The sequence below is a fragment of the Rana temporaria genome, chromosome 1 (assembly GCF_905171775.1).
Source record: "Rana temporaria chromosome 1, aRanTem1.1, whole genome shotgun sequence".
Lineage (NCBI taxonomy): Eukaryota > Metazoa > Chordata > Amphibia > Anura > Ranidae > Rana > Rana temporaria.
In genome coordinates this window covers 529,104,766-529,131,909 of record NC_053489.1, presented here as the reverse complement: position 1 = coordinate 529,131,909, position 27,144 = coordinate 529,104,766, and the positions used below count along the sequence as shown (strand labels likewise).

The 27,144-nt window shown below is 43.2% G+C and overlaps 1 protein-coding gene across 1 annotated transcript in view; it reads left to right on the top strand.

Annotated features, from left to right (window-relative positions):
• Positions 1-27,144, top strand: part of PLRG1 (pleiotropic regulator 1) — a 68,394-nt gene that overhangs the window by 14,623 nt on the left and 26,627 nt on the right. Inside the window, exons 2-8 of the mRNA XM_040331991.1 lie at positions 8,269-8,375; positions 12,477-12,610; positions 14,757-14,810; positions 15,434-15,527; positions 21,551-21,641; positions 24,277-24,375; positions 26,181-26,273. Of these exons, the coding sequence (XP_040187925.1) occupies positions 8,269-8,375; positions 12,477-12,610; positions 14,757-14,810; positions 15,434-15,527; positions 21,551-21,641; positions 24,277-24,375; positions 26,181-26,273 (672 nt within the window). The remainder of the gene's footprint in view (positions 1-8,268; positions 8,376-12,476; positions 12,611-14,756; positions 14,811-15,433; positions 15,528-21,550; positions 21,642-24,276; positions 24,376-26,180; positions 26,274-27,144) is intronic.

Below are 27,144 nucleotides of genomic sequence, written 5' to 3'. Positions count from 1 at the left end.
ATTTTCCAGGGGAAAATGATTTATAGTTTCTGATAACAGATTTATATCCGCTAATTTGTTATATTTATCGCACTTTACTTGTTGGTTGTAGATTCAGTGTACGCAGTGTTTATTTTTGTGCAGGGCATAAAAAGGAGCGTGTGTTTTTTTTTTTTTTTGCATCTTTTCTTCAGTCTGATAATGAAGGGTGATCAAAAAGTTCATAGAATGACCTATAAACAAATTTACAAAACAAATGATATTTAAGCTGAAGGTTAAAGGGGTTGTAAAGGTAAATGTTTTTTCACCTTAATGCGAACCCCCGTTTTACTTACCTGACCCCTCGAAAGTCCAGTGCGCGTCCACGTGACCCTCTTCGGTTCCCAGCCTGGCCGATGATTGGCTAGGCTGGACGGATTGAAAACAGCGCAGCCCTTTCCCGCAATCACAGCGGATGACGCGGCGCGCCGGGGGGCGGCGCCGAGTGATGCAGTCGGCGGCTATGCCCGCCGCTGTATCACGGGAGCGCGCTCGCCAAAGCTTTCCACCATGCTCGCTTGCATGAAGGTGGAAAGCTTTTGCGAGGAGGAGCCGAGACAGCCGCCGAGGGACCCCAGAAGACAGGGTTAGGGGACACTCTGTGCAAAACGAGCTGCACAGTGGAGGTAAGTATAACATGGTTGTTTTAAAAAAAAAAAAAAAAGTTTGCCTTTAGTGTTCCTTTAACCTCTTGACCACCGCCCCATGTCAAAAAGACGTCCTGTTTTTAAAGTTGAATATCTCGATAACGGCAGCAGCTGCTGCCACAACCGAGATATTCATCTTTTCAGGGGGCGGTGGTGTGCACGATAACGGCGGTCTCCGCGGCGGATTCGCCGCGAGATCGCCGTTATCGGTGGCGGGAGAGGGGCCCCCCCCCTCCCGCTGCTCTCCCGCGCCCTCCGCCGCTTACCGGAGCCGTCGGTAGCGGCGGAGGGGATCGCATGTGTCCGGCAGCTGAGCGGGGACGGGACTGAAGGAGAAATCTCCTTCACCCGTCCTCATAGCTCTGCTGGGCGGAAGTGACGTCAAAACGTCAGTCCCGCCCAGCCTCTTAAAGAAACATTTTTTTTTTTTTTGCATTTAAGTCTAATTATGAGATCTGAGGTCTTTTTGACCCCAGATCTCATATTTAAGAGGACCTGTCATGCTTTTTTCTATTACAAGGGATGTTTACATTCCTTGTAATAGGAATAAAAGTGATCAATTTTTTTTTTTTTATTTCAGTGTAAAAAATTATAAAACTAAATAAAAATAAATAAGAAAACCAAAAAATTTTTTTTTTAAAGCGCCCCATCCCGACGAGCTCGCGCGCAGAAGCAAACGCATACGCGAGTAGCGCCCCCATATGAAAACGGTATTCAAACCACACAAGTGAGGTATCGCCGCGATCGTTAGAGTGAGAGCAATAATTCTAGCCCTAGACCTACTCTGCAACTCAAAAAATGCAACCTGTAGAATTTTTTAAGGGTAAAAGTTTGACGCCATGCCACGAGCGGGCGCAATTTTTAAGCGTGACATGTTGGGTATCATTTTACTCGGCGTAACATTATCTTTCACAATATATAAAAAAATTGGGCAAAATGTATTGTCTTATTTTTTAATCCAAAAAAGTGATTTTTATCCAAAAAAAGTGCGCTTGTAAGACCGCTGCGCAAATACGGTGTGACAAAAAGTATTGCAATGACTGCCATTTTATTCCCTAGGATGTCTGCTAAAAAAAAATATATAATGTTTGGGGGTTCTGATTAATTTTCTAGCAAAAAAATTGTGATTTTCACATGAAGGAGAGAAGTGCCAGAATAGGCCCGGTGGTCAAGTGGTTAAAGGGGTTGTAAAGGTTGTTTTTTTATTTTCTAAATGGATTCCTTTAAGCTAGTGCATTGTTAGTTCACTTTAGGGCCGAAACAATTAATCGACAACTAATCGATTATGAAATTAATCGATTACAATTTTCATAATCGATTAATCGGGCAGTAACATAATGGGGTTAAAAAAACTAAAATTGGCCCTTTATAGTACAAAAAAACTAATTGCTACTGTAAATATTACTTTCACTGTCCCGCAGTAAAAAAATTAACCCCTTACAGTAGCGATTATTTGCTCTTTTTGTACTTATTTTAGTTTTTTTAACCTCATTATGTTACTAAACATCTCAGGCCTGGGTTCACACCTCTGGTTTTTGCAAAAAAAAAACTACAGTTCATTTACATGTTTTCCTATGGGACACGTTCACATCCATGATTTTTTTTTCAGCTGCTGCGTATTTGGAATTGACTTTTTAACGCAAAACGGTACTATTTTTTTTTTTTTTTGGTTCAATATACTTCAATGGAGAAGCTGCAGAAAAGCATGTAATGTGTTTTTGCGTCAATTTGTGTTTTGTAATCTGTCCAACACCAAATTGGCCCCAAAAAAAATTAAATTGCTAATATATATATATTTATTTAAGGCTATTATCAGATTAATCGAAACAATAATCGGCTAACTAATCGATTCTGAAAATAATCGTTGGTTGCAGCCCTAGTTAACTTACCATTTCCTTCGATTTCCCTTCTAAATGTTTTTTTTCTTTGTCTGAATTTCTCACTTCCTGTTTTTCCTCAGTAAGCTTGTCCCCATCATCCAAACTGTCCTGGCAGGGGTTTAGTTGGCGTGCTCGCCCCCTCCCTTGGGACTATATCCCTGGGGGTAGACGGCATCTATGCATTAAGGTAAAAAGCCTTCTGTGTGCAGCAGCCCCCTTAATACTTACCTGAGGTCCCTCTCTGTGCAGCGATATCCACGAATGTCTCAGCTGAGATTCTCTTTCCTGATTGGCTGAGACACAGCAGCAGCGCCATTGGCTTCCGACTGCTGTCAAAGTCAGCTAGCCAATCCGGGGAGAGAGGGGGTGGTGCTGAGTTGGGACTCCGTGCCTGAATGGACATAGGGAGCTGTATCTCAGTTTGGGTGCCCCCATAGCAAGCTGCTTTATGTGGGGGCACTAAACAGGAGGGAGGGGCCAGGATTGATCACAGAAGAGGTGGGTCTGGGCTGCTCTGTGCAAATACACTGCACAGAGCAGGTAAGTATTTATTACATGTTATTTTTATAGGGGGGGGGGGGGGAATGAGCCTTTACAATTGCTTTCAGTTTTAGAATTTTGGATAGGAGAGAGCAGCTAGAGTGACTGTATTTTAGCATGAAAAGTAAGGAAAGCAGGATTTAGATGAAAGTGGGTAATCCAGGAGAGGAGAGAAGTGGGAGATCACTGCAGGCAATAAGAATAATAAAACTCATATACTGGAAATCTGGGAAGTAGCAAACATTTGTTATATTTGGTTATGCACACTGCTACGGTTTCAAATTTCTCTACTGCTGTAAACAAAATGAATTTGCAGCCTGAATATAATTTGCATGAAATGCAGATTGCATCAGTTATTAAAAGTGTAAATAAGCTCCTACTTTAGGGGCCGTGGGACCGCCGTAGGCCTAATTATTTCCTTGTAAAACATTTGAACTGTGCAGCATGTGGATTGCTTCACCATCCAGCAAAACTGCTAATAATGTACAGGATCTCATCTCCTTCTCTGTTGGCTTTCTTACTTACCAGATACCAGCATGCTAACTGAATTCGTACAAAGTAGTATTTCTCTTCCGTTCATAGACGGACACAGCATCCTTTGACAGTAGGGTTATGCACCTTCCTTCTAGGAGAGTTTAGGAGTAGTATTTACCATCCTGCCTGTAGCATTTGTTTCTAACTGGATGCTTCTGCTTCAGTAAAGTTACTTTTCCTATTTCATAGTTTTTTTACTCCTTATAAATCCTCTTTACATACCCTGGCTGTACACCCATCTACACCAAACCACTCATGACTAGCGGATGGACACTTGTGTAGTCACATACAGATGTAAACTTGCATAATAGGATTTATGATGTGTAGGTATGATCTATCCTCCCTCAAGTGGCTCTCCTGCTGCTTATATAAATGGTGAGAAGAGTGTGGGGTAGGGAAGTGTGCAGGCAGAGTCAGCTGACATTGATTGGGATGGGGACTTTATAAGGGTTCTGGTCACTATAGACATGAATTCCAAGGTCAACATGCTGTTTTAGGTTGACTGTTCATTGACAGGCTAAACCAAAAACAGTCTACTTGTGTTTACTTTTCCTTCTTGTGCTTGCTTAAAGCGGGAGTTTTTTCTCCCCTTAGCTTCCTGCTCGTTCGGTCTAGGGGAATCGGCTATTTGTATTAAAATATGAGCAGTACTTACCCGTTTTCGAGCTGCATCTTCTTCCGTCGCTTCCGGGTATGGGTCTTCGGGAGCGGGCGTTCCTTCTTGATTGACAGTCTTCCGAGAGGCTTCCGACGGTCGCATCCATCGCGTCACTCGTAGCCGAAAGAAGCCGAACATCGGTGCGGCTCTATACTGCGCCTGCGCACCGACGTTCGGCTTCTTTCGGAAAATCGTGACGCGATGGATGCGACCGTCGGAAGCCTCTCGGAAGACTGTCAATCAAGAAGGAACGCCCAGTCCCGCAGCCCATACCCGGAAGCGACGGAGAGGATGCATCTCGTAAACGGGTAAGTACTGCACATATTTTAAAACAAATAGCCGATTCCCCTAGTAAAAACGAGCAGGAATCTAAGGGGGAAAAGTGCCCTCTAAGGGTGAACCCCCGCTTTAAGAGGATCTTAAAGGATCACTAAAGGATTTTTTTTTTTTTAGCTAAATAGCTTCCTTTACATTACTGCAGTATTGGTTTCATGTCCTTATTGTTCGTTTTTGCTTTGAAGTAGCTGTAATTCTGCTGTGATCTCCACACTTCCTGGTTGTCTGTTTCCTTATAACCACAGTACTGGGAGCTTTTCACTGTGGTCTAAGCTGTCATTAATGTGTGTCTAAAACTTAACAGAACCAATCAGATTCATATTTAAAACAAAACACTGCCCTGGATTTGTTTGTTTTTGTTCTGTCTGTCTCTCTAGTTCACAGGAACATGACACCAGTTTAACCACTTCCCGACGGCCGTACGAATATGTGCGGCCGCAGGTTGGTTCAAAATTTCATACAGGACGCATATATGCGTCCTCCGCTCTTCCAGGCCACTAGAGGGCGCGCGTGCCCGCTGCATTCCTGAGATACCGATGCGCGTGCCTGGCTGCCGCGATGTCCGCCAGGCACTGGCGATCGGCGGCTACAGGGACAAGACGTGGAGCTCTGTGTGTAAACACAGAGCTCCATGTCCTGTCAGGGAGAGAGGAGACCGATCTGTGTCTCTTGTACAGAGGGACACAGCATCGGTCACCTCCCCCAGTCACCCCCCTCCCCCCACAGTTAGAACACACCCAGGGAATACATTTAACCCCTTCCATGCCCCCCTAGTGTTAACCCCTTCACTGCCAGTCACATTTATACAGTAATCGGTGCATTTTTATAGCACTGATCGCAGTCCCAATAAAAATGGCAGATCGCCGCCATTACTAGTAAAAAAAAAATTATAATAAAAATGAATAATAATTCTGTCCCCTATTTTGTAAGCGCTATAACTTTTGCGCAAACCAGTCGCTTATTGCGATATTTTTTTTTTTTTTTTTACCAAAAATATGTAGAAGAATTTGTATCGACCTAAACTGAGAAAAAAAAAATATATATATATTTTTTTTAAAATGGGATATTTATTATAGTAACAAGTAAAAAATATTGACTTTTTTTCAAAATTGTTGCTTTTTTTGTTTATGGCGCAAAAAATAAAAACCGCAGAGGTGATCAAATACCACCAAAAGAAAGCTCTATTTGTGGGGAAAAAAGGACGCCAATTTTGTTTGGGAGCCACGTCGCACGACCGCGCAATTGTCAGTTAGGCTGCATTCACACCTGAGCGACAGCCGCGATCGGCGGTAGCGGCGTATTTTGCCGCTAGTGTGAAACCTTCGATTTTTTTTTTCTAAGTCTTCCCATTGCTGTCAATGGGAAAACGCCTATGTCGCTTGAAAAAAAGGGTCCGGGACTTTTTTTCAGGCGTTCCGCGTCTATGAGATGTGAACCATCTCCATAGACAGCAATGGGGATTCTCCCCTCTAGCGGCAGAAGCGTCCGGCGTCGGGCGTTTTGTCGCTCAGATGTGAATGCAGCCTTAAAGCGACGCAGTGCCAGAGGCTGAAATTTCACCTGGTCAGGAAGGGGTATACGTGCCCAGTAAGGAAGTGGTTAAAAGCGAAACTAACCTACAGGCACATTATATGATTGATTTTTTATCTATTTGTGATCATTTTTAAAAGGAATCAGTTAACTTTTATTTCTCTATACCCTGTAAACAGTCATTTCAGCAAAACATTTTTTTTTCCTTTAGTGACCCTTTAACAAACTTTGTTGCAGATTTCTACCTTTTTGTTATTCTGAGGAAATCCCTGTTTGTTCCTCTGTGCTGTGTGAGTCTAAGACCCCTTTCACATTGTAGTGCTTTGCAGGCGCTAGAACGCTAAAAATAGCACCTGAAAAGCGCCCTGAAAGAGCCGCTGCTGTCTCTCCAATGTGAAATCCCCGAGGGCTTTCACACTGGAGCGGTACGCTGGTAGGACGGTAAATAAAGTCCTGCTAGCAGCATCTTTGGAACGGTGAAGAAGCCGTGTGTGTATAGCGCTTCTCCACCGCTGAAATCAATGGGCACCGTGGCTATACCGCAGCAGTGGCACTTTGCAGTGGTTTTAACCCTTTCTCGGCCGCTAGCAGGGGTAAAAGCTCCCCGCTAGCTGCAGAATAGCGCCGCAAAATTCATGGTAAAGCGCCGCTAAAAATAGTGGCGCTTTACCGCAGACACACCCACTGCCTCAGTGTGAAAGGGTGCTTAAATGGGAGTGGTTTCATAATTCTCAGCTGCTGCAGAATCGGGGCTCTGAGGAAAGTTGCAGTCTGTATCCCTTTAGACACGATTTCCTATTGGGAATATCTTACTAAAAATGTAATTTGTGTTGCAGGGGATGTCAAAATCTGTCTTTTATCTTAGTGTAGACTTCTGGCAAAATCAATGAGCCAATCACACAAGCAGGAAATTATGTTTCTGAGGGGCGTTCTGTAAACATTATTTGTACATAACTCCAGGTAGCCATATTGCATTGCACTTTACAGAAAATGAAAGCTCTGCAGATTGAAAAGGAAAGGTATTTTTTAATGACCTTCAATTACAACATGACTAGTGTCGCAATTGTATATGCTATAGCTTTATTATTTTTTCCCATGTAAGTGGAGTTTGCCTTTAAGCCTGGTACACACTACAGTGTTACAGCTCCGGTCGGGATCTCCTGTACTAATCATGCAAGATTAGTTCAGTGATCTTCCCCACTGAGCTGCTGTGTTCTGACAGGGGGACGCCCCCTCACTATTGATCAGTAGTCCTGCATGATCCAGTAGAGGGTCAGAGGATGATTAAAGTGGTATTAATAAAAACAAAAATGTAATATATTGCAGCTTGCCAATCATTAGATGTGGCTGCATTAGCTTTTTTTTTAGGCTTCTTTTCTCCTTTGTTTTAGCCTGGTGATATTGAATATTTCAAAGCAAATGTTTTTTTTTCTTTTTGTTTTTTTTGCAATAACATGGTGTAGGCAGAGTTTAAGTTGACTGACAATATCTTTCACTTTGTTCACACTGTAAGAATATCTGGAGGAGGTTCTGCCAATCACAGGATGTCACGCCCCTCCAGCCTGTGTGTATGTGTTGGAATTAACAGAGAAGTGGAAGCCTCCATCAATCACCATCTTATATCTCATGCCCATAGTGTTTAGCAATACCAGGACATGGAGGAGGAGAGAGGGTAGTGTCATTTGCCACTGTGTATACGCCCACATGTGTGACGCTATAGTCACATGGGCTGCACAGATAAGAAAAAGGAGGAAGGGAACAGGAAACTGGAGCATGCTCAGTAGATGTCAACAGCTAGTCTACACATTCTCAGGCTGCAAACAATGAGGGAGGGATTGTAAACGGCAAGATCAATCAAGATTTTTGCATCTGCAGAAAACAAATGCTCTAGTGCAGGGATCTCCAAACTACGTCCCTCCAGCTGTTGCATTGTAAAACTCTGACATTCACAGACAAGCCTAGGCATGATGGGAATTGTAGTTCCTGAACTGGAGGGCTGTAGTTTGGAGACCCCTGCTCTAGTGGATGAGCGAGTGTGAAGACAATGTAATATAGCACGTATTGACAGTTTTTGATGATTTGGGTTTAATGACACTTTAATGTTTGTGCTATTTTTTTTCCTCAGGACGTGCAGAAGCACTCGGTCCACACTCTAGTGTTCCGATCTCTGAAGAGGACTCATGACATGTTTGTGGCTGACAATTCTAAATCTGTCGCTATAGATGAAGAAGGGTACGTTTTTAGCTGTATTTTTTTTTTTTTTTCAGTGAATTATGTCCTTTTTATTTGTTTTTAGTAAGTAAATATCTGGTCAGCCTGCGAAGAAAATGCATTGCATCTGTAATAGTCACGGAAACAGAGGTAATGACTGCACTAGTAATTAACATTTGATAGTTTGAAGACCCCTTTAGGTTGGTTTCACTCCTATGCGAATTGGATGCAGGTTCGCATCAGGAGATTGACTGGCTCTCTATGGAGCCAGTTCACACCTTTCCATGGCGGCTGTCGAGCGGCTTACACAGGGGTCCTGTGCGTCTTTGGCTCCGTTTTCAGGGCCAAATACTTCCTGAAACGGAGAACAGGGACTCGTCGGACCTCCTGTCATGTATATGCAACAAGTAATGTAGAGCAGTAAACAGGATATTATTTATACCTGCTGTGTAGGTTCAGAACAGGAAGTGGATGCTGATGATTTTCGGGAAATCACTGTTCAGTAAAATGGATAGGGAACAATTCACAATTGGCTGATGCCAAATTTAGGCAATTGGCATTACCTTTGTACCAATGCAAAATGTACTTTTAATTATAATGGTTTTAAATGAGCTTTAATGCTAACAATCTGCAATTCTCACTGCTTTTGTCATGGGTTCAAGTCACTTTTGACAATTATCTTTTTTTTATGTATAATGTCACATCACACCTGCATTTCACTGCTATTAAAGCTACACACCTAGAAGTAGACTGAAAATTGAACACTAGGCAAACTGCTACAAACATAGTTGAAATTCATTTATGCTTAGTGTTTTACCTGCCAAAGAATGTTTCATTGTGGCAAGTTCTTTTTGCCATTCACACACTGTTGCTAGTTAGTAAGATCTCACTGCTACTACCTAGTTTAGCATTAATGTTTCCTGGATCAGTTTTACTGTTTTTAGGTCGGCTCCCTGCTAAGTGGACAAAAGTAAGTTTGCTGATTTTCTGTCCATTGAGGAAGTTCAAGGTGGAAAGGTGAAGCTCAATTGTTGAACAAGAAGGAAGAATTTCTTGATTAGAGACTTTGGGTCCTTTCACACGGAGCGGACCGTTTTTGTGTCCGCTCCGTGTGTGTCCGTCGGCTCAGCGGGGATCATTCGTAATCCCCGCTGAGCTGTTGGCTTTTTGGATCACTATTATGCATTAAATTTTTGGACGTTTTTTCAATGATCCTTGGTGTGCTGGCGAATATGTGTACATGATTTGCTTTCCGGTTCCCAGCTGGTGATCGTTTCAGCACCCTTTTACTTATTGGCCATTTTCCTGGAAGGTGTGCAGTTGGAATATTTTGTGACTGTCGGCGGACAGGGCGGTCCCCTTACACTGTGCAGAGACTGCCCTGTCTTTCCTCCGCTCTCCCCTATGGGGAATCGGATGAATACGGACCGTCTGTCCGTATTCATCCAATCGGACGGAAGAAAAATAGGGTTTGCATCATCCGCTAACGTCTGCAATCCCATAGGGATGCATTACAAGTCCGTAAACGGACTTGTAAAAAACGGACGAACGGTCCGCACATGTGAAAGGGGCCTTTGGGTTTGATTTACTAGAACTGGAGAGTGCAAAATCTGGTGCAGTTCTGTATAGAAACCAATTGGCTGTCAGGATTTATTGTCAAAGCTTAAAGGAGAAGTTTACCTTTTGGAATATGTTACATGTTCCACCCTTATATAGTGTGAAATATGTAACATGTTCCTGCAGCTGGAACTTCATTTCTACCCCCGCCCCAGTGACGGCGAGCAGTCACTGTCTGAAAATAATGTGGTCGTGTGGGGCCCAGCCACGTCATTCATTCACAGTGCTCTGTGAATTGGAAACTACAAGTACCAACAGCCTTTGAGCGCTTTGGTAGTTTATTCTTTTGGTCAGTGTGTATCTGCCTGCCCATATGAGGTACGAGAAGACATATACACAGACAAGTCTGCAGGAGCGCAATCTGAAGCGGGTGCAATGCTTTACAGGCTCCAAGTAAAAAAATGTAAATAAGTGCAGTTTTTTTTATCTGCAAAAAGATGTGAATTTTTTTTATTTTTTGTTAAGGGTGAACTCCTGCTTTTAACCACTTGCCTACCGGGCACTTTTACCCCCTTCCTGGCCAAGCCACTTTTCAGCTTTCAGTGCTGTCACACTTTGAATGACAATTGCACGGTCATGCAACACTGTACTGATTACATTTTTATCCTTTTTTCACACAAATAGAGCTTTCTTTTGGTGGCATTTAATCGCCACTTTTAGTCACCGAGGAGCCAATGCGTATACCCAGCGGGCCACGATGTCCGCGATTGCTTGTGACAGAGCAGGAACGTGGATCTGTGTGTGCAAACGCACAGATCCGCATCCTGTCAGGGGAGAGGAGACCGATCGTGTGTTCCTAGTATATAGGAACACCGATCAGTCTCATCCCTCAATAGTTGGAATCACTCCCTAGGTAACACATTTAACCCCTTGATCACCCCCTAGTGTAAACTCCTTCCCTGCCAGTGACATACAGTTATCAGTGCATTTTTATAGCACCGATCGCTGTATAAATGTCACTGATCCCAAAATAGTGTCAAAAGTGTTTGATCTGTCCGCTGCAATGTCACAGTCAGGATAAAAATCACCGCCATTACTAGTAAAACAAAAAAATTATAATAATGCCATAAATCAATAAGCTATTTTGTAGGCGCTATAACTTTTAAACAAACCAATTAATATATGCCAATTGCTTTTTGGTATATATATTTCTTTTTTTTTTTTTATGTAGAAGACTACATATCGGCCTAAACTGAGGAAATAATTTGGTTTAAAAAAAAAATAATGGAATATTTATTATAGCATAAAGTAAAAAATATTCCAAATTGTTGCCCTCTTTTAGTTATAGCGCAAAAAATAAAAACCCAGAGGGGCTCAAATACCACCAAAAGAAAGCTCTATTTGTAGGGTAGGGGGGGGGGGGGGAATGATAAAAATGTTGTTTGGGTACAGTGTTGCATGACGGCCCAATTGTCATTCAAAATGTTACAGTGCTGAAAATTGGCCTAGGCAGGAAGGGGGTGAAAATGCCCGGTATTGAAGTGGTTAAACATAATACAAAACTGCATAGAATACATATAGCAGTAAAAAAAAAAACACAACAAATTGTGTTCATTTTATGATTTAATGCTATATGCGTGTATTTTATGCACTTTTGTATTATGTTTAAAGCACTGTTTATATTGTATACATAAAATGTGTGACTTTTGGACATATTGCATTGATGTGCTACATCCGTTTTGTTTTGGAACCTTAAAATCCCCCTTTTCCCACTATCTCCTCTTCCTGAGAAGAGATGGGGACATACATTTTTGACTATTTCTCTATATCTGGACACCTTGAGGAACTTTTGTTTACTTCAAACTGCTTTTTCTCTTCTTCCTGCTCTGCTTTATAATTAGAAATAAGTAGCTAGATCTGTTATCAGATAAAAAATGGCATAGTGTATATCTGTCCTTGTATCTCTGCTGGAGCAACAGTCTCGTTCTTTTGGCAGCATTGAACAATTTACTGTACGATTTTATAATAGCATACAACATTTTGGAGTAGTATGTCGTACTGTATTGCCTAGGGGTAGTAGTTGAAAATAAAAATGTAGGCAAAATCTTTTGTGTGCCTAATCAAGTATTTTGAGGTGAACGCTTTCAAAAACACAAAAGGTATCTGTATTTGTTTTTTAATTATATAGTTTTATTACTGTAATTGAATCTGCTAACAATAATTTGTTTAGATTGAAAAAAAATATCAAAAAAGTATATGTAGCAGCATTACTGAAAATGCATTTCAGAGAGAAGTATATTTGGGTTATTGATTTTGTATTTAGTGAGTTGTCATATAGTCTAAAATGCATGACCAACCCCCCTCCTCCTATCATGGTGACTATAGTTTCATCAGATAGGAAGTGGGGTAGAATTGCTAATTACCAATACAACTTTGTATTGGTGTCTGTTTCCCTGTTCCAGATTTTTCCTCTTCTTTTCTTGGGAAACTGTCAAAGCAAAAGTAAATTGATTAATAAATGTTATGTTTTCTGCTGATTGAGATTTTTTGTTTTCTTCCTACTAGTCACAAACTAAAGATGTCTGTGAAATTACGGACTGAATACGGCCCTGTGCTACACATGCCCACACTTAAAGAAACCCGGGAGAAGGTCCAGCTTGCCATTGGCGATTCATATGAGCACTATACTTCTAATCAAGGTTCATTGGACACTAACTATCTTAATGTCTTGTTCTTTGTGGTTGTATTTGTAAATGCACCTATTTGAACAATTGTACTTGTCAAAAAAGAACAGCTACTGACTTTTTTTCTGTAAACTTTTTTTTCTTCACATTAAACCCATCATCTCGAGTGCCCCCTTCTACACATGTTGGGCTTTGGGACATTTATTGTGGTTGTAAAGACCCCCCCCCCCCTAGAATGTACTTGCCTGCTTTATACAATGGTCCCCTTGCCACCTCTTCTGGGGTCCCCTGCAAGCATTGTGCACTCCTCCCCTTCCTGAGTGTGCCCCAATAGCAAGCTGCTTGCTATAGGGGCACAGGTGTGGGCATCCATAGACACAGCGTGGCTTGGCCCTGCCCCCTACTCTCTTCTCACTGGATTTTGTTGACTGCAACAGGAGCAAATGGCTTCCGCTGCCAACGCTGTATCCTAGACCAACACTTTGTAGGGGGGGGGGGGGGGGGGGGCGGCATCAAAGAGTCCATCCTGGCTTGCGCTACACTTTGTGTAGTGCTAGTCTTATGGGCTGGACTGGCCGAGGAGGCAAATCGGTCTGGCGCCCCCATAAAGCAGCTGCACTGCTGCGGGGGCTGTCCTTCCACAGCTGTGGGGTAGGGGGGCCCGTCGCTTCTAGTTTTGACTGTCCTATCATCACCTGAGTTCTCAGCTACAGAGAGATGAAGGCCATGTCGCTAGGTTAAAACTGTCTGGGGGAGGAAGTCAGCTGATGGATGCAAGTCAGTAGAGTGAGGGGGGAGGAACTCTCCATTGTCGGAGGTGACCCCATGTCTGGAGAGGTGCAGTGGAGACACGTAAAGGGAGCCAGACAGGCTGTAAGTATCCAGGCTGAAAGGAAAACCACACCAGTTGAGTGGAAGTTGCAGGACAACTACCTAGCTCCACGGGGCTTCTAATCTGAGTAGTAGGGATGGTGCAGATGCATTGAAGACTGAGATGGTGAGCTAGGTAGTAAGACTTTCCTGCAAACCTTTGGGTGGTCACAATCTAATATTATATATATATATGTGTGTGTGTGTATGTGTGTGTATGTATATATATATATATATATATATATATATATATATATATATATATATATATATATATATATATATATATATATATATATATATATATATATATATATATATATATATATACACACACTAGAAACCCCTGAGTGGTTGTTTAGGAGATATTCCCGCCGCTGATTGCAGTGGCGCATGTGCAGCGGGGATCCTCGGCTAAAGGGCCGGCAGCCGCCGTCCCTTGCCGGTTTGAAGTCTCCCACGCGCATGCGCTGGAGTGACGACATCCCCGCTCCAGCCAATCACAGCGCTGGAGCGGCGATACCCGGAAGACACGCCGAGTCAAGATGACATCTCGCTCGGCGTGGACCAGGTAAGTTCTCTTCACCTCGTTCCGAGGTAAGTATTTCATAATGAGCTAATATGCGGTGCATACTAGCTCATTATGGCTTTTGCCTTTCAGGTGAAAAAAATAAATTAATCACGGGTATACAACCGCTTTAAGCTTGCAATGATGCATATGGCAGTTAAATATTAGAAGGTCTTATTTTTTTGGCAGAGGAGTTGCTATATATTATAGTGACTTTCCATAGATATCAGCTACTGGTAATCTATATAGGAGGTAGGTGTTAAAGTTTTATACAGTAGCTAACTAGAATATATAGCATGGGGTACCCAGGGTAGAAGGAAAGCTACACTATTTGGGTGAAACCCGCATGGCACTTACCTAGCTGCCAAAGGGCTCTACTGACTTGCGCCTGTCAGCTGACTTTCTCCCCCAGACACTAAAATGCGTTCAAGTGTATTTTTTTTCCTTAAAATTTACATTTCATAAATGGCTGCGCAAATATCGTGCGAAAACCACCATTTTATTCTCCAGGGCCTCTGCTTACTGAAAATATATAATTTTTTTTTAGGTGGAGGGAGAGTCAAAGTTTTTTTTTTTTTGCAAAAAAAAAAAAAATGCTGATTTTAACATGTAGTTGAAAAGGGTCAAAATTGGCCTGGACAACAAGTCGTTAAATATTATATATTGGAAGGAAATTTGAAATTCATATTTGTCCTCTGATTCATTCTTTTTATATTTCATTAGGCCTTGATTCTGAATACATGATAACTGGAACACACCCGTATCCATCAGGCCCAGGTAATTAATTTATTTTATTTAAATGTGTTACAAAACATAAGGATTTCTCTAGCTCTCTTTAAAGGATACCTGTACTATAAGGGCATCAATCCACTGCCATTGCTGACCTCTCCTTCTGATTGCTTGGCATGGTGATCCATAATACTTCTTCATCATATGAGTACCAGTCAGGAAAACTGAACCACCGCTCGACTGTCAATTTGTTATTGGCCGGGTGAGAAGGTGTTAAGTTTGTTTACTAGAAGTATAATACTCTGATGTTTACAGTATGCCTGTGATTAATGTCTAATACTTGCTACTGTGCTTGATCTGCCTGCCTCTGTTTACACCTGCTTTTGGCATGGCATATCAGTGGGAAGTGTTCAATTAACTCATTTAGTGAAAAGAGGAGATTTACAAAATCTAATTCTAGCAACAGCTGCTTTTTATTATGGGTATGCTTCTTCTCATGCTCAGGAGCTATAATTAAAAACACAAAGCCCTGCCATATACTGTACATACTCCACTTCCAAAGTCATGGATACACAGACCAGTAAGAGCCAAAATGTGTTCCACATATGGAGTGCAAAGCCATCTTCAGACTGCTTTTTTACATGTAAATTTGTTATCCCCACTTTTCCTAGGTCTTGCTTTGACAGCTGATACTCAGATCCAGAGAATGCCTAGCGAATCGGCCGCACAATCTCTGGCTCTGGCACTTCCACCTTCACAATCAAGGTACATATTTATTAAGCTATCCTGAGGAATTTCTACTACTTTATCTCATTAGATATATTGCAGTGAGGTATAGTAAAGGACTGAAACAATATTTTTGATGACTGTATTTAGATTACTTCTCATTGCTGTATATGTAATTTCTCATTCGTTCATTGACAGACACAGTGCTTCCTTATTCAGAAGCATAGGGTTATATCGCCCCCCTACAGGAGTACGACATTAGGCAGAAAAAAGACTTGGCTACACCTATGGGCAGTCCTACGTGATAGATTATATAAATATAAATTATATATATACACCCCGCTCTCTGCTGTAGGCCTTCAGTTTTTTTTCTGCCTTGTCAGGACCTAGTTCCCTGTTGGGATCTCTAGTCCTGGGATTTTTGTTGTTTTTTTTTTCTCCTTTTCCTGGATTTTTATCCGGTGAGATCTATCAACTGCTGGGCGACTGACTGAACACTTGATCCAGTGGTCACCCCCGTCTGTCAGCTACGCGTAGGTCAGCCGTGACATAGCCCCACTGGACGTGGGCTGGCCCTGCGAGTTAAGCGTCTCGCGAGGTCGCATATGACCGGGTCTTGGCCTGTGTCGCAGCATTCCTCATGGCCGACAGTTCCCCCACTTCGGTGGCGAGGAGGATCTGTCTGGAGAGATAAGTAAGGGGCCCCCCTCCTCTCCCTCCCTGGATTGGTGTGGGTACTCACTGGGGTGGTCTCTCCCTCCGGGGTTCTCCACCCACCTCCTTCCGGGGTGAGACTTCTTGCCTAGATGCTTTTGGACACACTGCCCCCCCCCCACTTCCACCCTCAGGGTTGCTACTGGGGGGATATCCATTGGGCCCATCTGCTGCATTGTTGGGCCGGGAGGCGAGTGACCGGACTTCCGCGTTCGGGCAGTGCTCCCGTTATTTAGGATACGGCTTTGTTGCCTACCAACCAAGTGCTGGCGGGCGGCCCCAGGGTTGGCGGCGGAGGGCGCCGTTATCCGTTTTGGGGTGTTATCCCTCTATTCAGCGACTCGGATTTGTCCAGGCCACCCGCGGGCCGCGCCCTCACTGCGGGCAGCTAAAAATTTAGGCCGCGACTATGCGGCCTACCGACCGGGTGCCGGGTAGGGGGCCCAGAGCCCGGCGGCAGAGGGCACCGCTTCTATTTTCTGGGTGTCCTCCCTCCAGGTTGGGGCTCAGATTGGTCCGGTCCCTCCGCAGGCGGCACACTTGCGGCAGGTGGACGAAAATTTAGTCTGCTGCTTTTGCGGCCTGCTGGGCCTTGTGGCCGCCTTCTGCCAGAGGGCCCCCCGGTCTGTTCCCCCTATGGGGGGCCCCGGTCTGTGCCCTCTGTGGGGGGCCCCGATGGCTTTGCCGCCAGGGACGTGGCCCACCTTGCGGGGTTGGTGGCCACACCCCCTGTCCTGTCAGGGAGTAAGGATAATTCCTCCGCAGATGGGGGATGCAGCGGTGGTTGCGGCGGAGGGCCGGTTCCCCTTTGACACCTATAAGCCGTCATGAGTGGCGAAAGTGCTTCCTTCGCACTCTTCTTTTGCCAAATTTGTCCATGAAGACTGGGAGTGTCCAAAGTGCTTTTTGTGCTTCCAACAATGCTTGCTGTGAGGAACCCCTTTGGGGAGTCCCTCCTTCAGATGTGGACTGTTCCACCAGTAGTGGACCCCTCTGTCTCTAGGCTGCTCAAGGCAACCATGATTCCAATAGAGGAATCTCTGGGTACCTGGAGGGGGAGCAGAATTCCCCTGTGTTTGCAGTGCCTAGACCAACAGGTCTGCAAAAGCAGCAGTTTGTCTACTATGCCTCTTGACTGCAGTTCCCCTGGTTGCAGAGCTCTGTTTCCGCAGTAGTGCTTAGACATGTATTGTGAGGGGCTACCATGGATGACATGAGGCGTCTTGATGTTGGCCAGTTACAAGATGGCTTTCCGCCTTGTTCCCCAAACAGTTTTTTTTTCTTCCAATGTGTGCATCTGTCGCTGGACCGTTTTATGTTCTCCTCGTAGGCCTGTGCAAGCCCTGCTGCTTCAGAATGTGATGGTTCCCGTGTTGTGAACAGTTTCAGAAATTTTATTCACCCTTTTCACAGTCCAAAAGATAGAGAGCATGGTACATTCAATTCTAGTCCTCATGGCCCTGACCTGCCTTGGGTGGGTACAGAAGTTAAGGGGGGAGTCCGTCTGCACCGCGGGTGCACCCCTTCATGATGGGGACTTTCTGGCTTCTATCGGCATCACAAATGCTTTAATTACACATCTCATTATGTGCCAGACTCCTGCACTTCCTCCATTTTTCTGTGGTGCTGAGCATTATCAGCGCGTAGTGTTGACATTTTGGTCTTGCCACCACTTCTCAGGTGTTCATGAGTTGTTGGCCCCAGATCTGGCGTGGTTTACGTTAGTGGGGGATTGTGGTCCTGGGCTGCCTGGTCGATCGTCTGCGAGTTCTCGACTACCCCGAGGGGCAATGTAGTTCCTATACAGCCCTTGACAGTTTAGTCGGCTTCTATACTATTGGAGTTCTGCCAGAGTGTTTCTTCTCCTGGACAAACTCCAGAAGTTGCATGCTGTGTTTTTCATTTACTGTTGTCTGGGCCCCCCTGTGGACCTGCATGCAACGGCAGTGGTTTATGTCCCTCAGCAGTTGCCAGTATTTTCTGGTGGGCAGAACGTCTTGTTCCGGCCCTCTCCGACTGACAGACGGCTGCCTCAGTTGGCTAGGGTTGGACCACGGGGTGTTTCATCGGATATGTCTCCGATGGGGCTCACCTGACGTAGATCTGTTTGCGTCCTGGTACCAAGGTTTCTGGCTGGCACTTCAATCGCTCTGGTGGTCCATGGTGGCCAGTGACATTTGCTCTATGCCTTTCCTTCTCTCCAGCTTCGGCTTTTGTGCAGGATCACAGCTGTGGGGATTCCAGTCATTCTATAGGCTTCGGGTGGGTCTTGTCGGTCTGGGCACGCCGACCGGGTGTGCTTGGTCGCTGTCGTTCCTTGGCGACTGCCTCTCAGGGAGGATTTACTGTCCCTAGGGCCATTCTCTCCTGCTTTAGAGTCGCTGGTTTTAACGACCTGGCTGTGATGAGCCAGATGCTGCAGTTCTGACACTGCTGATGGCTAGGAAGTCTACCTCCTAGGAGGTTCTAACTCCAGTTGTGGAAAGCGCATATATCCTGGTGTGAGTCACCGGGTATTCATCATCGTTCTTTCTCGGTGGCTCCTATTCCGACCTCCCTTCATGAGGGGTTGAGCAGAAATGGGCCTTAAATACAGTTAAGGGCTAGGTATCGACCTCGGCTCCGTCTGCGTCCCCTGGTCTCACACTCCCTGGTGCGTGCCTTTTTTTTCAAGGGGTTAGACGTCTGTTTTTACTGGTGCAGTGTCTTCTACCGCCATGGGATCTGAACTTAATGATTTTGGTTCTTCAGAAGCCTCTCTCTAACTATTCTGGAGATTCCACTGCTTACTCTGTCTCGGAAGGTGGCCTTTTGGGGGCTATCACCTCTGCTCATAGGGGGTCGGAATTTGTGGCGTTATCTTGTCATTCACCTTACCCGCGTTAAGGTGGTGGTTTGCCTTTTTTCCATTGTGCCTTCCTCAGATTTTCATTTACGGAAGGACATAGTGTTGCCTTCCTTTTGTCCCTGGTCTCCACATCCTAAGAAATGTGCCTCGTTTGCCCTGGATGTGGTTTGGGGGATTCCGGTGTATTTGGCAGCCACCAAGTCTTTTGGAGGTCAGACTCACTTTAATCAAGAAAGGGGTTGTCTACTTCTTCTGTGACCATTTTTGGATGGATCAGACAGATGCCTCTGGCCTATTCTGTCAGGGATCGGTTTCCTCCTTTCCCTGTTACAGTGCGTTCTTTTTGGGCGCTTAGTGCCTCTTGGGCCTTCTGTCATCAGGCGTCCATTGCGCAAGTTTGCAAGGAGGCCACTTGGTCGTCAGTGTACACCTTCCAACCTTCTACGAAGGGGATGTGTTGGCACCTGCTTCTTTGGGCGGCAAGCTTTTGTGGGCTGCTGTTTAGGTCTATTCCCTCTTGAAGGGGTATCGTTCAGGTTGGGCTCCAGCTTAAACTGTGTTGAGCGCCTGTTACTTGGTAGGCTCTTGTGGTAGTCTTGGGATTTTTTGTTGTCCCGCTCCTCGTGTTTGGCACTGCTTTGGGACGTCCATATGGTTCTGAATAAGGAAGCGCTGTGTCTGTCAATGAACAAATGAGAAAATAGGATTTTTGACTTACCGTAAAATCCATTTCTCCAGTTCATTGACAGATGCAGCACCCAAACATCCAGGGAGTTTTGATGCTTCTGACACTGCTTGTTGCTAAACTTGAAGGCCTATAGCAGAGAGGGGAGTATATATCACGTAGGACTACCCATTTTTTTCTGCCTAGTGTCCTACTCCTGTAGGGGGCGATATAACCCTATGGTTCTGAATAAGGAAGCGCTATCTGTCAATGAACTTGGAGAAACTGATTTTACGGTAAGTCAAAAATCCTATTTTTCCATGTTGCTTATTGTTTTACTAGCCAATAAGTATTAGGGGGGCTACTGCACACAGAAGGCTTTTTATCTTGATGCATAAAGATAAAAAAAACTTCTGCCTTTACAACCCTTTTAACCACTTCCCGACCTCCTCATGTACATATACGTCAGCAGAATGGCACGGACAGGCACATGTACGTACCTGTACGTCCTCTGCTAGACGTGGGTGGGGGGTCCGATCGGGACCCCCCCCCCCCCCCCCGGTACATGCGGAGGTCGGGTCCGCTCGGGGAGCGATCCGGGACGACGGCGCGGCTATTTGTTTTTAGTCGCGATCGCTCCCCAGAGCTGAAGAACGGGGAGAGCCGTGTGTAAACACGGCTTCCCCGTGCTTCACTGTGGCGGCGCATCGATCGGGTGATTCCCTTTATAGGGAAGACCCGATTGATGATGTCATTCCTACAGCCACACCCCCCTACACTAGTAAACACACACAAAGTGAACACTAAATGTTACAGCGCCCCCTGTGTTTAACTCCCAAACTGCAACTGTCATTTTCACAATAAAGAATGCAATTTAAATGCATTTTTTGCTGTGAAAATGACAATGGTCCCAAAAATGTGTCAAAATTGTCCGAAGTGTCCGCCATAATGTCGCAGTCACGAAAAAAATCGCTGATCGCCGCCATTAGTAGTAAAAAAAATAAAAATGCAAAAAAACTATCCCCTATTTTGTAAACGCTATAAATTTTGCGCAAACCAACCGATAAACGATTATTGCGTTTTTTTTTTTTTTACCAAAAATAGGTAGAAGAATACGTATCGGCCTAAACTGAGGAAAAAAAAAAAATTATATGTTTTTGGGGGATATTTATTACAGCAAAAAGTAAAAAATATTGAATTTTTTTCAAAATTGTTGCTCTATTTTTGTTTATAGCACAAAAAATAAAAACCGCAGAGGTGATCAAATACCACCAAAAGAAAGCTCTATTTGTGGGGAAAAAAGGACGCCAATTTTGTTTGGGAGCCACGTCGCACTACCGCGCAATTGTCTGTTAAAGCGACGCAGTCCCGAACTGTAAAAACCCCTTGGGTCTTTAGGCAGCAATATGGTCCGGGGCTTAAGTGGTTAATAATACACTGTTAACTAAAACCAAAATGACAGGTGACGCATAAGACTCGAATGGGGCGTCCTATGACAAACTGCTGGGAGTGCAGACAAGGATGGAGCTCCTCCCAGTTCCAAAAGTCAAATGGGGGGGAGAAATTCCTACAAATCCTCAATAAGCTCTGGGGATTGAGTGAATGCGTTGGGAGGGCAGCATGGCCTTGCCAGCCGGAGGCGGTCATCTTGCACATACTGGGTCTTGCAGTGATGTGTGGCTTATAGTATTTTATTTTCCCCCATTTGATTATTAATACAGGTGCCTTTCCCATTTGCAATAGGTGGTTTGTTTTTGTTTCTACAGATTACTGAATCTTTTTTTATACAATTTTGTTATTTATTTTGATGGAAATCTTTGTTGTGTCTATAAACAGGTTAGATGCACAACGCACAGCTGCTAGTGTTGGAGATATCTACAGACATGCTGGAATTCCTGAACGCTCACAGCCCCCAGGCCTATCAATGGTAAAGACAGTCTAGATGGCATTAGCTTGGTAAACACTATGTGACAGAGAAATAATGTTGGGATATGTACACATGACCATTGGGTGTCAGTGATGGATCTCAGAAGAACGAAGTTTCAGCATCAGCAGCCCTTGGGTGTCTGACTACTGAACTGGTAACTTCTCTTTTACAGTAATCAGTACATGCAGGATTTATCAGTATTGTGGTTTTTTTTTTTTCTTTCTTATTTTTAATTGATACAAATAACCTGAATTAAAGGGGTTGTAAAGGTTCATCTTTTATTTTCTAAATAGGTTCCTTTTAAGCTAGTGCATTGTTGGTTCACTAACCTTTTCCTTCCATTTCCCTTCTAAATGTGTTTTTTATATTTGTTTGAATTTCTCACTTCCTGTTTCTCCTCAGTAAGCTTTCCACCATCATCCGAGCGGTGGAAAGTCATTTAGAACAGCTTACTGAGGAGGAACAGGAAGTGAGAAATTCAGACAAAGAAAACAAAGAGGAAAACTTTTTTTCGAAGGGAAATTGAAGGAAAAGGTAAGTCAACCAACAATGCACTAGCTTAAAGTAACCTATTTAGAAAATAAAAAATGAACCTTTACAACCCCTTTAAGGCAACACCCACTGGCTGGACACAAGTTGGCTGTGATCTGTGAAAACAGGCAGAAATACTTAGTGTTACTAAACCCACAACAGTAAAATAAGTCTGTATATGCAGCATAGCATGCTTGTCATACTCACTGTGGAACTTAAGATACAGGCTGTAGTGAAAATCTCTTCCTACCTGAACTCTCGGCACTGGATAAACTGTGCAGTTTATCACTGACCGTGGTATACAGATCAGCCAAAAAGGTATATAGAGGCTATATTTTAATGTAAAAAAGATGATTTAGAAGTTGTGGTCACTGTGGGGGGGGGGGGGGGGCACAACTCAATGTGTGTCCTGAGCTCACACTCTACTAACGGCCCCGGGTGTTATTGCAGTGCACCTCCTGATAGTGCCAATGTCTACTTTCTGGAATGCCCCCTATTTCTGGAGTTTAACCTTTCATTTGGATCCTTTTACTCTATTGAGGGGGTGCCGGTTCCTCTGTCCTTCTGAAACTAGAGAATCAGCTTGTTGCTTCTTGTGCGGTTTTCATTGTTGGGTCCTTTTAGAGACCCTAAGGCTAAAACCATTCGGGAAAGATTTTGTAAAAGTCAGTCTACTCTACTGTGGATCTGGCATTGTTCAGTCTTAAAGCTATTACCATACCGGTAGAGTATGCAATTGTCTTTAATCCAATAAGCATTTGGGAGTCCTCTCTAGAGCTCTTTTCCTCATTCATCATGGCTGTTACCCTATTGTGCCTAGCGGTGACTGAGCAAAATTCCTTAAAGATGTTACCACTGTTGTGGATGATTTCTTGCTTAAAGAATGCATGGAGCAAATGACCTTTGCTTTAAGCTTCAGTTATAAAAGTTTTCTGGAGGCTTTCTGGCTTATCACTTGCATGGTTTTCCTGTCCGTACACATGTGATTGTGTACCTGCAAGAAGTACCCGATCTGCCTTTAAAGTATTAGATCTACTCTTGATATCGTATCAAGGATGCCCTGCCCTCCAACGTCTCAACTGCGTAAGATGCTTATCTACAAATTCCTACTTAACCTCATCAGCACTGTGTCCCTTAGTGGCCTTCCCATAAAAGGATTTTTACAGCACACAAAAATTCTACTTTACATTCAACCCAGTAGGGTAAACGCGCGGGGGGACTGACAATCCAATGTTAGTGCGGCGCCCTCCCCACTGAGCTATTGTGTTCTAACAGGAACCACCAGAACACACCTGTCGGCGCTCTCAGACCTTATCGTCATGCCCATTTGACACAAGCTGGCCGGACCCACTACCGCACACACGGGACGAATGTCAGCCGGTTTCTATTGAACTGCCTGGTGCCGCCCCAACTTTTGACCCGTGTGTGCTAGGCTTAAAGGATCACTAAAGGAATTTTTTTTTTTTTTAGCTAAATAGCTTCCTTTACCTTACTGCAGTCCTGGTTTCATGTCCTTATTGTTCGTTTTTGCTTTGAAGTTGCTGTAATTCTGCTGTGATCTCCACACTTCCTGCTTGTCTGGCTCCTTATAACCACAGTACTGGGAGCTTTTCACGGTGGTCTAAGCTGTCATTACTGTGTGTCTAAAACTCCTCAGAACCAATCCGATTCATTTTAAAAACAAAACACTGCCCTGGATTTGTTTGTTTTTGTTCTGTGGGTCTCTTTACTTCACACAAACATGAAACCAGTTTAAAACCGAAAGTGAAACTAGAGGCACATTATATGATTGAATTTTAATCTATTTTTAATCATTTTTAAAAGGAATCAGTTAACTTTTATGTCTCTATACCCTGTAAACAGTCATTTCAGCAAAACATTTTTTTGCCTTTAGTGACCCTTTAAGAGTCTGCTTTCGTAATTTTAAAATTTTAGTAGCTATTTTTGTTTAAAGGAGGCTGCCAAATTTCTATAATTTTATATAATTTGTCTTCCCCTGACATCCCTGATCTACATTACTTGTTCCAGATTGATGATTCAAGAAGTGCCATCCTTCATATTTTCTTGTGATATTTAAATTGTATGGGTTTTCTTCTGTTTTTAGGCTTCCATGGAATCTGGTGGAACAAAAAACTCTGCATTAGCAAAGAAAGCCCCGACCATGCCAAAACCACAGTGGCACCCACCATGGAAACTGTACAGAGTGAGTATTGGCATATGTCTTGTAGGGGTTGTTTTTAAAACACATAAAACTCGCACTCATGCACAAAGAAGTTGAACTTGATGGTACCTTATCTGCGATATACTGTAACTATGTCTTCACACTGTTTTTTAGAATTGTAAATATTGATCATAAGCCATAAATCTACAAATATTGGCAACCTTTTACTTCTTATAACCTTTCTATAGTTCTCCAAGATAAAGACATCTTACATTAAAGTGGTAATAATAAACATCTTCACTATCATTTTTAGTTTGTTCTTGAAGATAATATGGTAATTAAATGTATTTAGATGTTCATAACAATATATTATAAACCTTTCTAGTTAAATGCATTAATGGAGATGTCTTTTTACAATTGATGAGCATTACATAGTAGGTAAGGTTGAATAAAGACAATAGTCCATCCAGTTCAACCTGTGTAGGTGTACGTGTGTCTGTGTCAATAATTTCCCATATCCCTGTATGTTGTGTTCTTTAGGATGCACATCCAAGAGTTTCTTAAAAATATCAATGCTCCCTGCTGGCACCACCAATTGTGGAAGAGAGTGTCACATCCTTATCGCCCTGACAGTAAAAAAAACCTGCGCAGCTGAAGTTTAAACTGCTTCTCCAATCTCATTGTGTGGCCCGTGTCCTTACACTCCCTGAGACTGAATAGTTTTTTTCCTATACAAGTGTCTCTTCTCCAACGAGAATAGATGTAGTGCTTGTAGTCGTTCCTCGTAATTGAGGTTCTTTAGTCCCCTTATTTTAATGCTCTTCTTTGGACTCGCTCCAGCGCATCCCTTCTTAGGACTGGTGACCAGAACTGGGAAGAATACTCATTATAACTTGCTTTGTTGTACTTCCTTTAAATCTAACTTAAAGCGGAACTATACTGCATCTGAGCACCACAAACCCAAAATGCTATTTAATTTTAACATTCAAAGCAAACTCCCCCATCCATCCTTGTCTCCACACTTTTATTTTGCTGAGAACTCGCCCTAAAAAACACCCCTTAGCATGTTCTGCTGTGGCCATCATGAGTAAGGACAGATGATTTGTTTATCGTATACATATCCCGCACTAATGTGAGCTGACTTTATGCAAGTTAAATTAATTTATAGTTTGGCAGCATTTGCAGTTCTGAATGCCTAGTTGGCCCACAGTCCCTCAATGGGTAATAAACCTCTGTTTTGTTTTTTTAGCTGTGGTGATGGTGTTGACTTTAACATTTTCTAAACATTGTTTTTCTATATAGCAAAAATATATAGTATATACCTGGGAGCAGGTATATTTGTTCATTGCATCATATACATACTGTGCTTTCTGCTTGTTGGAACAATAACTTTGTACTTGCTCTCAGGGCAAACATGGATTTAAGGAAAAGTTATAGCCAAAGCTTTTTTGGCTATACTTCTCCTATGGATCACAGAAGTGCAGTTCTCTCTGCAGTCCTGTGACCTGCTGACAGCGTGCTAAAGCGGTGACTGATAGTCACTGCTCTCTACTCACAGCAGAGGGGGAGAACTGAGTGATCAGCGGTGTTTGATCACTCAGTTCTCGGGGTAGAGCCAGTGGGGGACATGGGTAAGTGAGTATGTGTGTTTTTGTTTTTTTATTTGCCATTACCGCACTTTTAATTGGAAACGGCAGACATTCCATATAAGGTTCCAAGCTTATATGAGTAGTTAAGCAAAACAAGGCTGATCACATTTCCTAATACACAGATTACCATTTGTGAAACACAACAATAAATGTATGTATCAGCTTTGATGTAACCAAATATGTGTGCTTTTTGTACAGGTTATCAGTGGTCACTTAGGATGGGTGAGATCCATAGCTGTTGAACCTGGAAACCAATGGTTTGTCACAGGCTCAGCTGACCGGACAATTAAGGTAAGAGGACTGCAGTATTGAAGTGGATCTTTTATGACTCATTGTGCTGAAGGGTATAATTTCTAGTGCTACCATTGAGTACTTGTAATTTTCTGGATGCCGGTTTCAGCTGTTTTTAGTGCCGTAAAGTTATTTTCTTTTTCCATGCTAGGTGAGAATCTATGCCTTCCACAAGTAAATTTCTGTTAAAGAAACATTCTAGATTAAACTGAATCAGTGTTTGGTCATAACACTGTCATTAAAAAATACATGTACAGTGCATTGAAAAAATATTCATACCCCTTGAAAGTTTCCACATTTTGTCAAGTTACCAAAAATGTAAGCGTATTTTATTAGGATTTTATGTGATAGACCAACACAAAGTGACACATATTTATAAAGTGGAAAGAAAATGATAAAAGGTTCATCATTTTTTACAAATAAATATCTGAAAAGTGGTGTGCATTTGTATTCAGCCCCCTTTACCCTGCTATTCCTAACTAAAATCTAATAAAACCAATTGCCTTCAGAAGTCACCTAATTGGTAAATAAAGTCCACCTGTTTGTAATTTTATCTCAGTATAAATACAGCTGTTCTGTGGGGCTCTCAGAGGTTTTTTGGAGAACCTTATTGAACAAACGGCATTGTGAAGGCCAAGGAACACACCAGACAGGTCAGGGATAAAGATGTGGAGAACTTTAAAGCAGGGTTATGTTATAACAAGATATCCCAAGCTTTGAACACCTCACGGAGCACTCTTCAATCCATCAAATTGAAAATGGAAAGAGTATGGCACAACTGCAAACCTACCAAGACATGGCCATCCACCTAAACTGACAGGCCAGGCAAGGAGAGCATTTATTTAGAAAAGCTGCCAAGAGGCCCATGGTA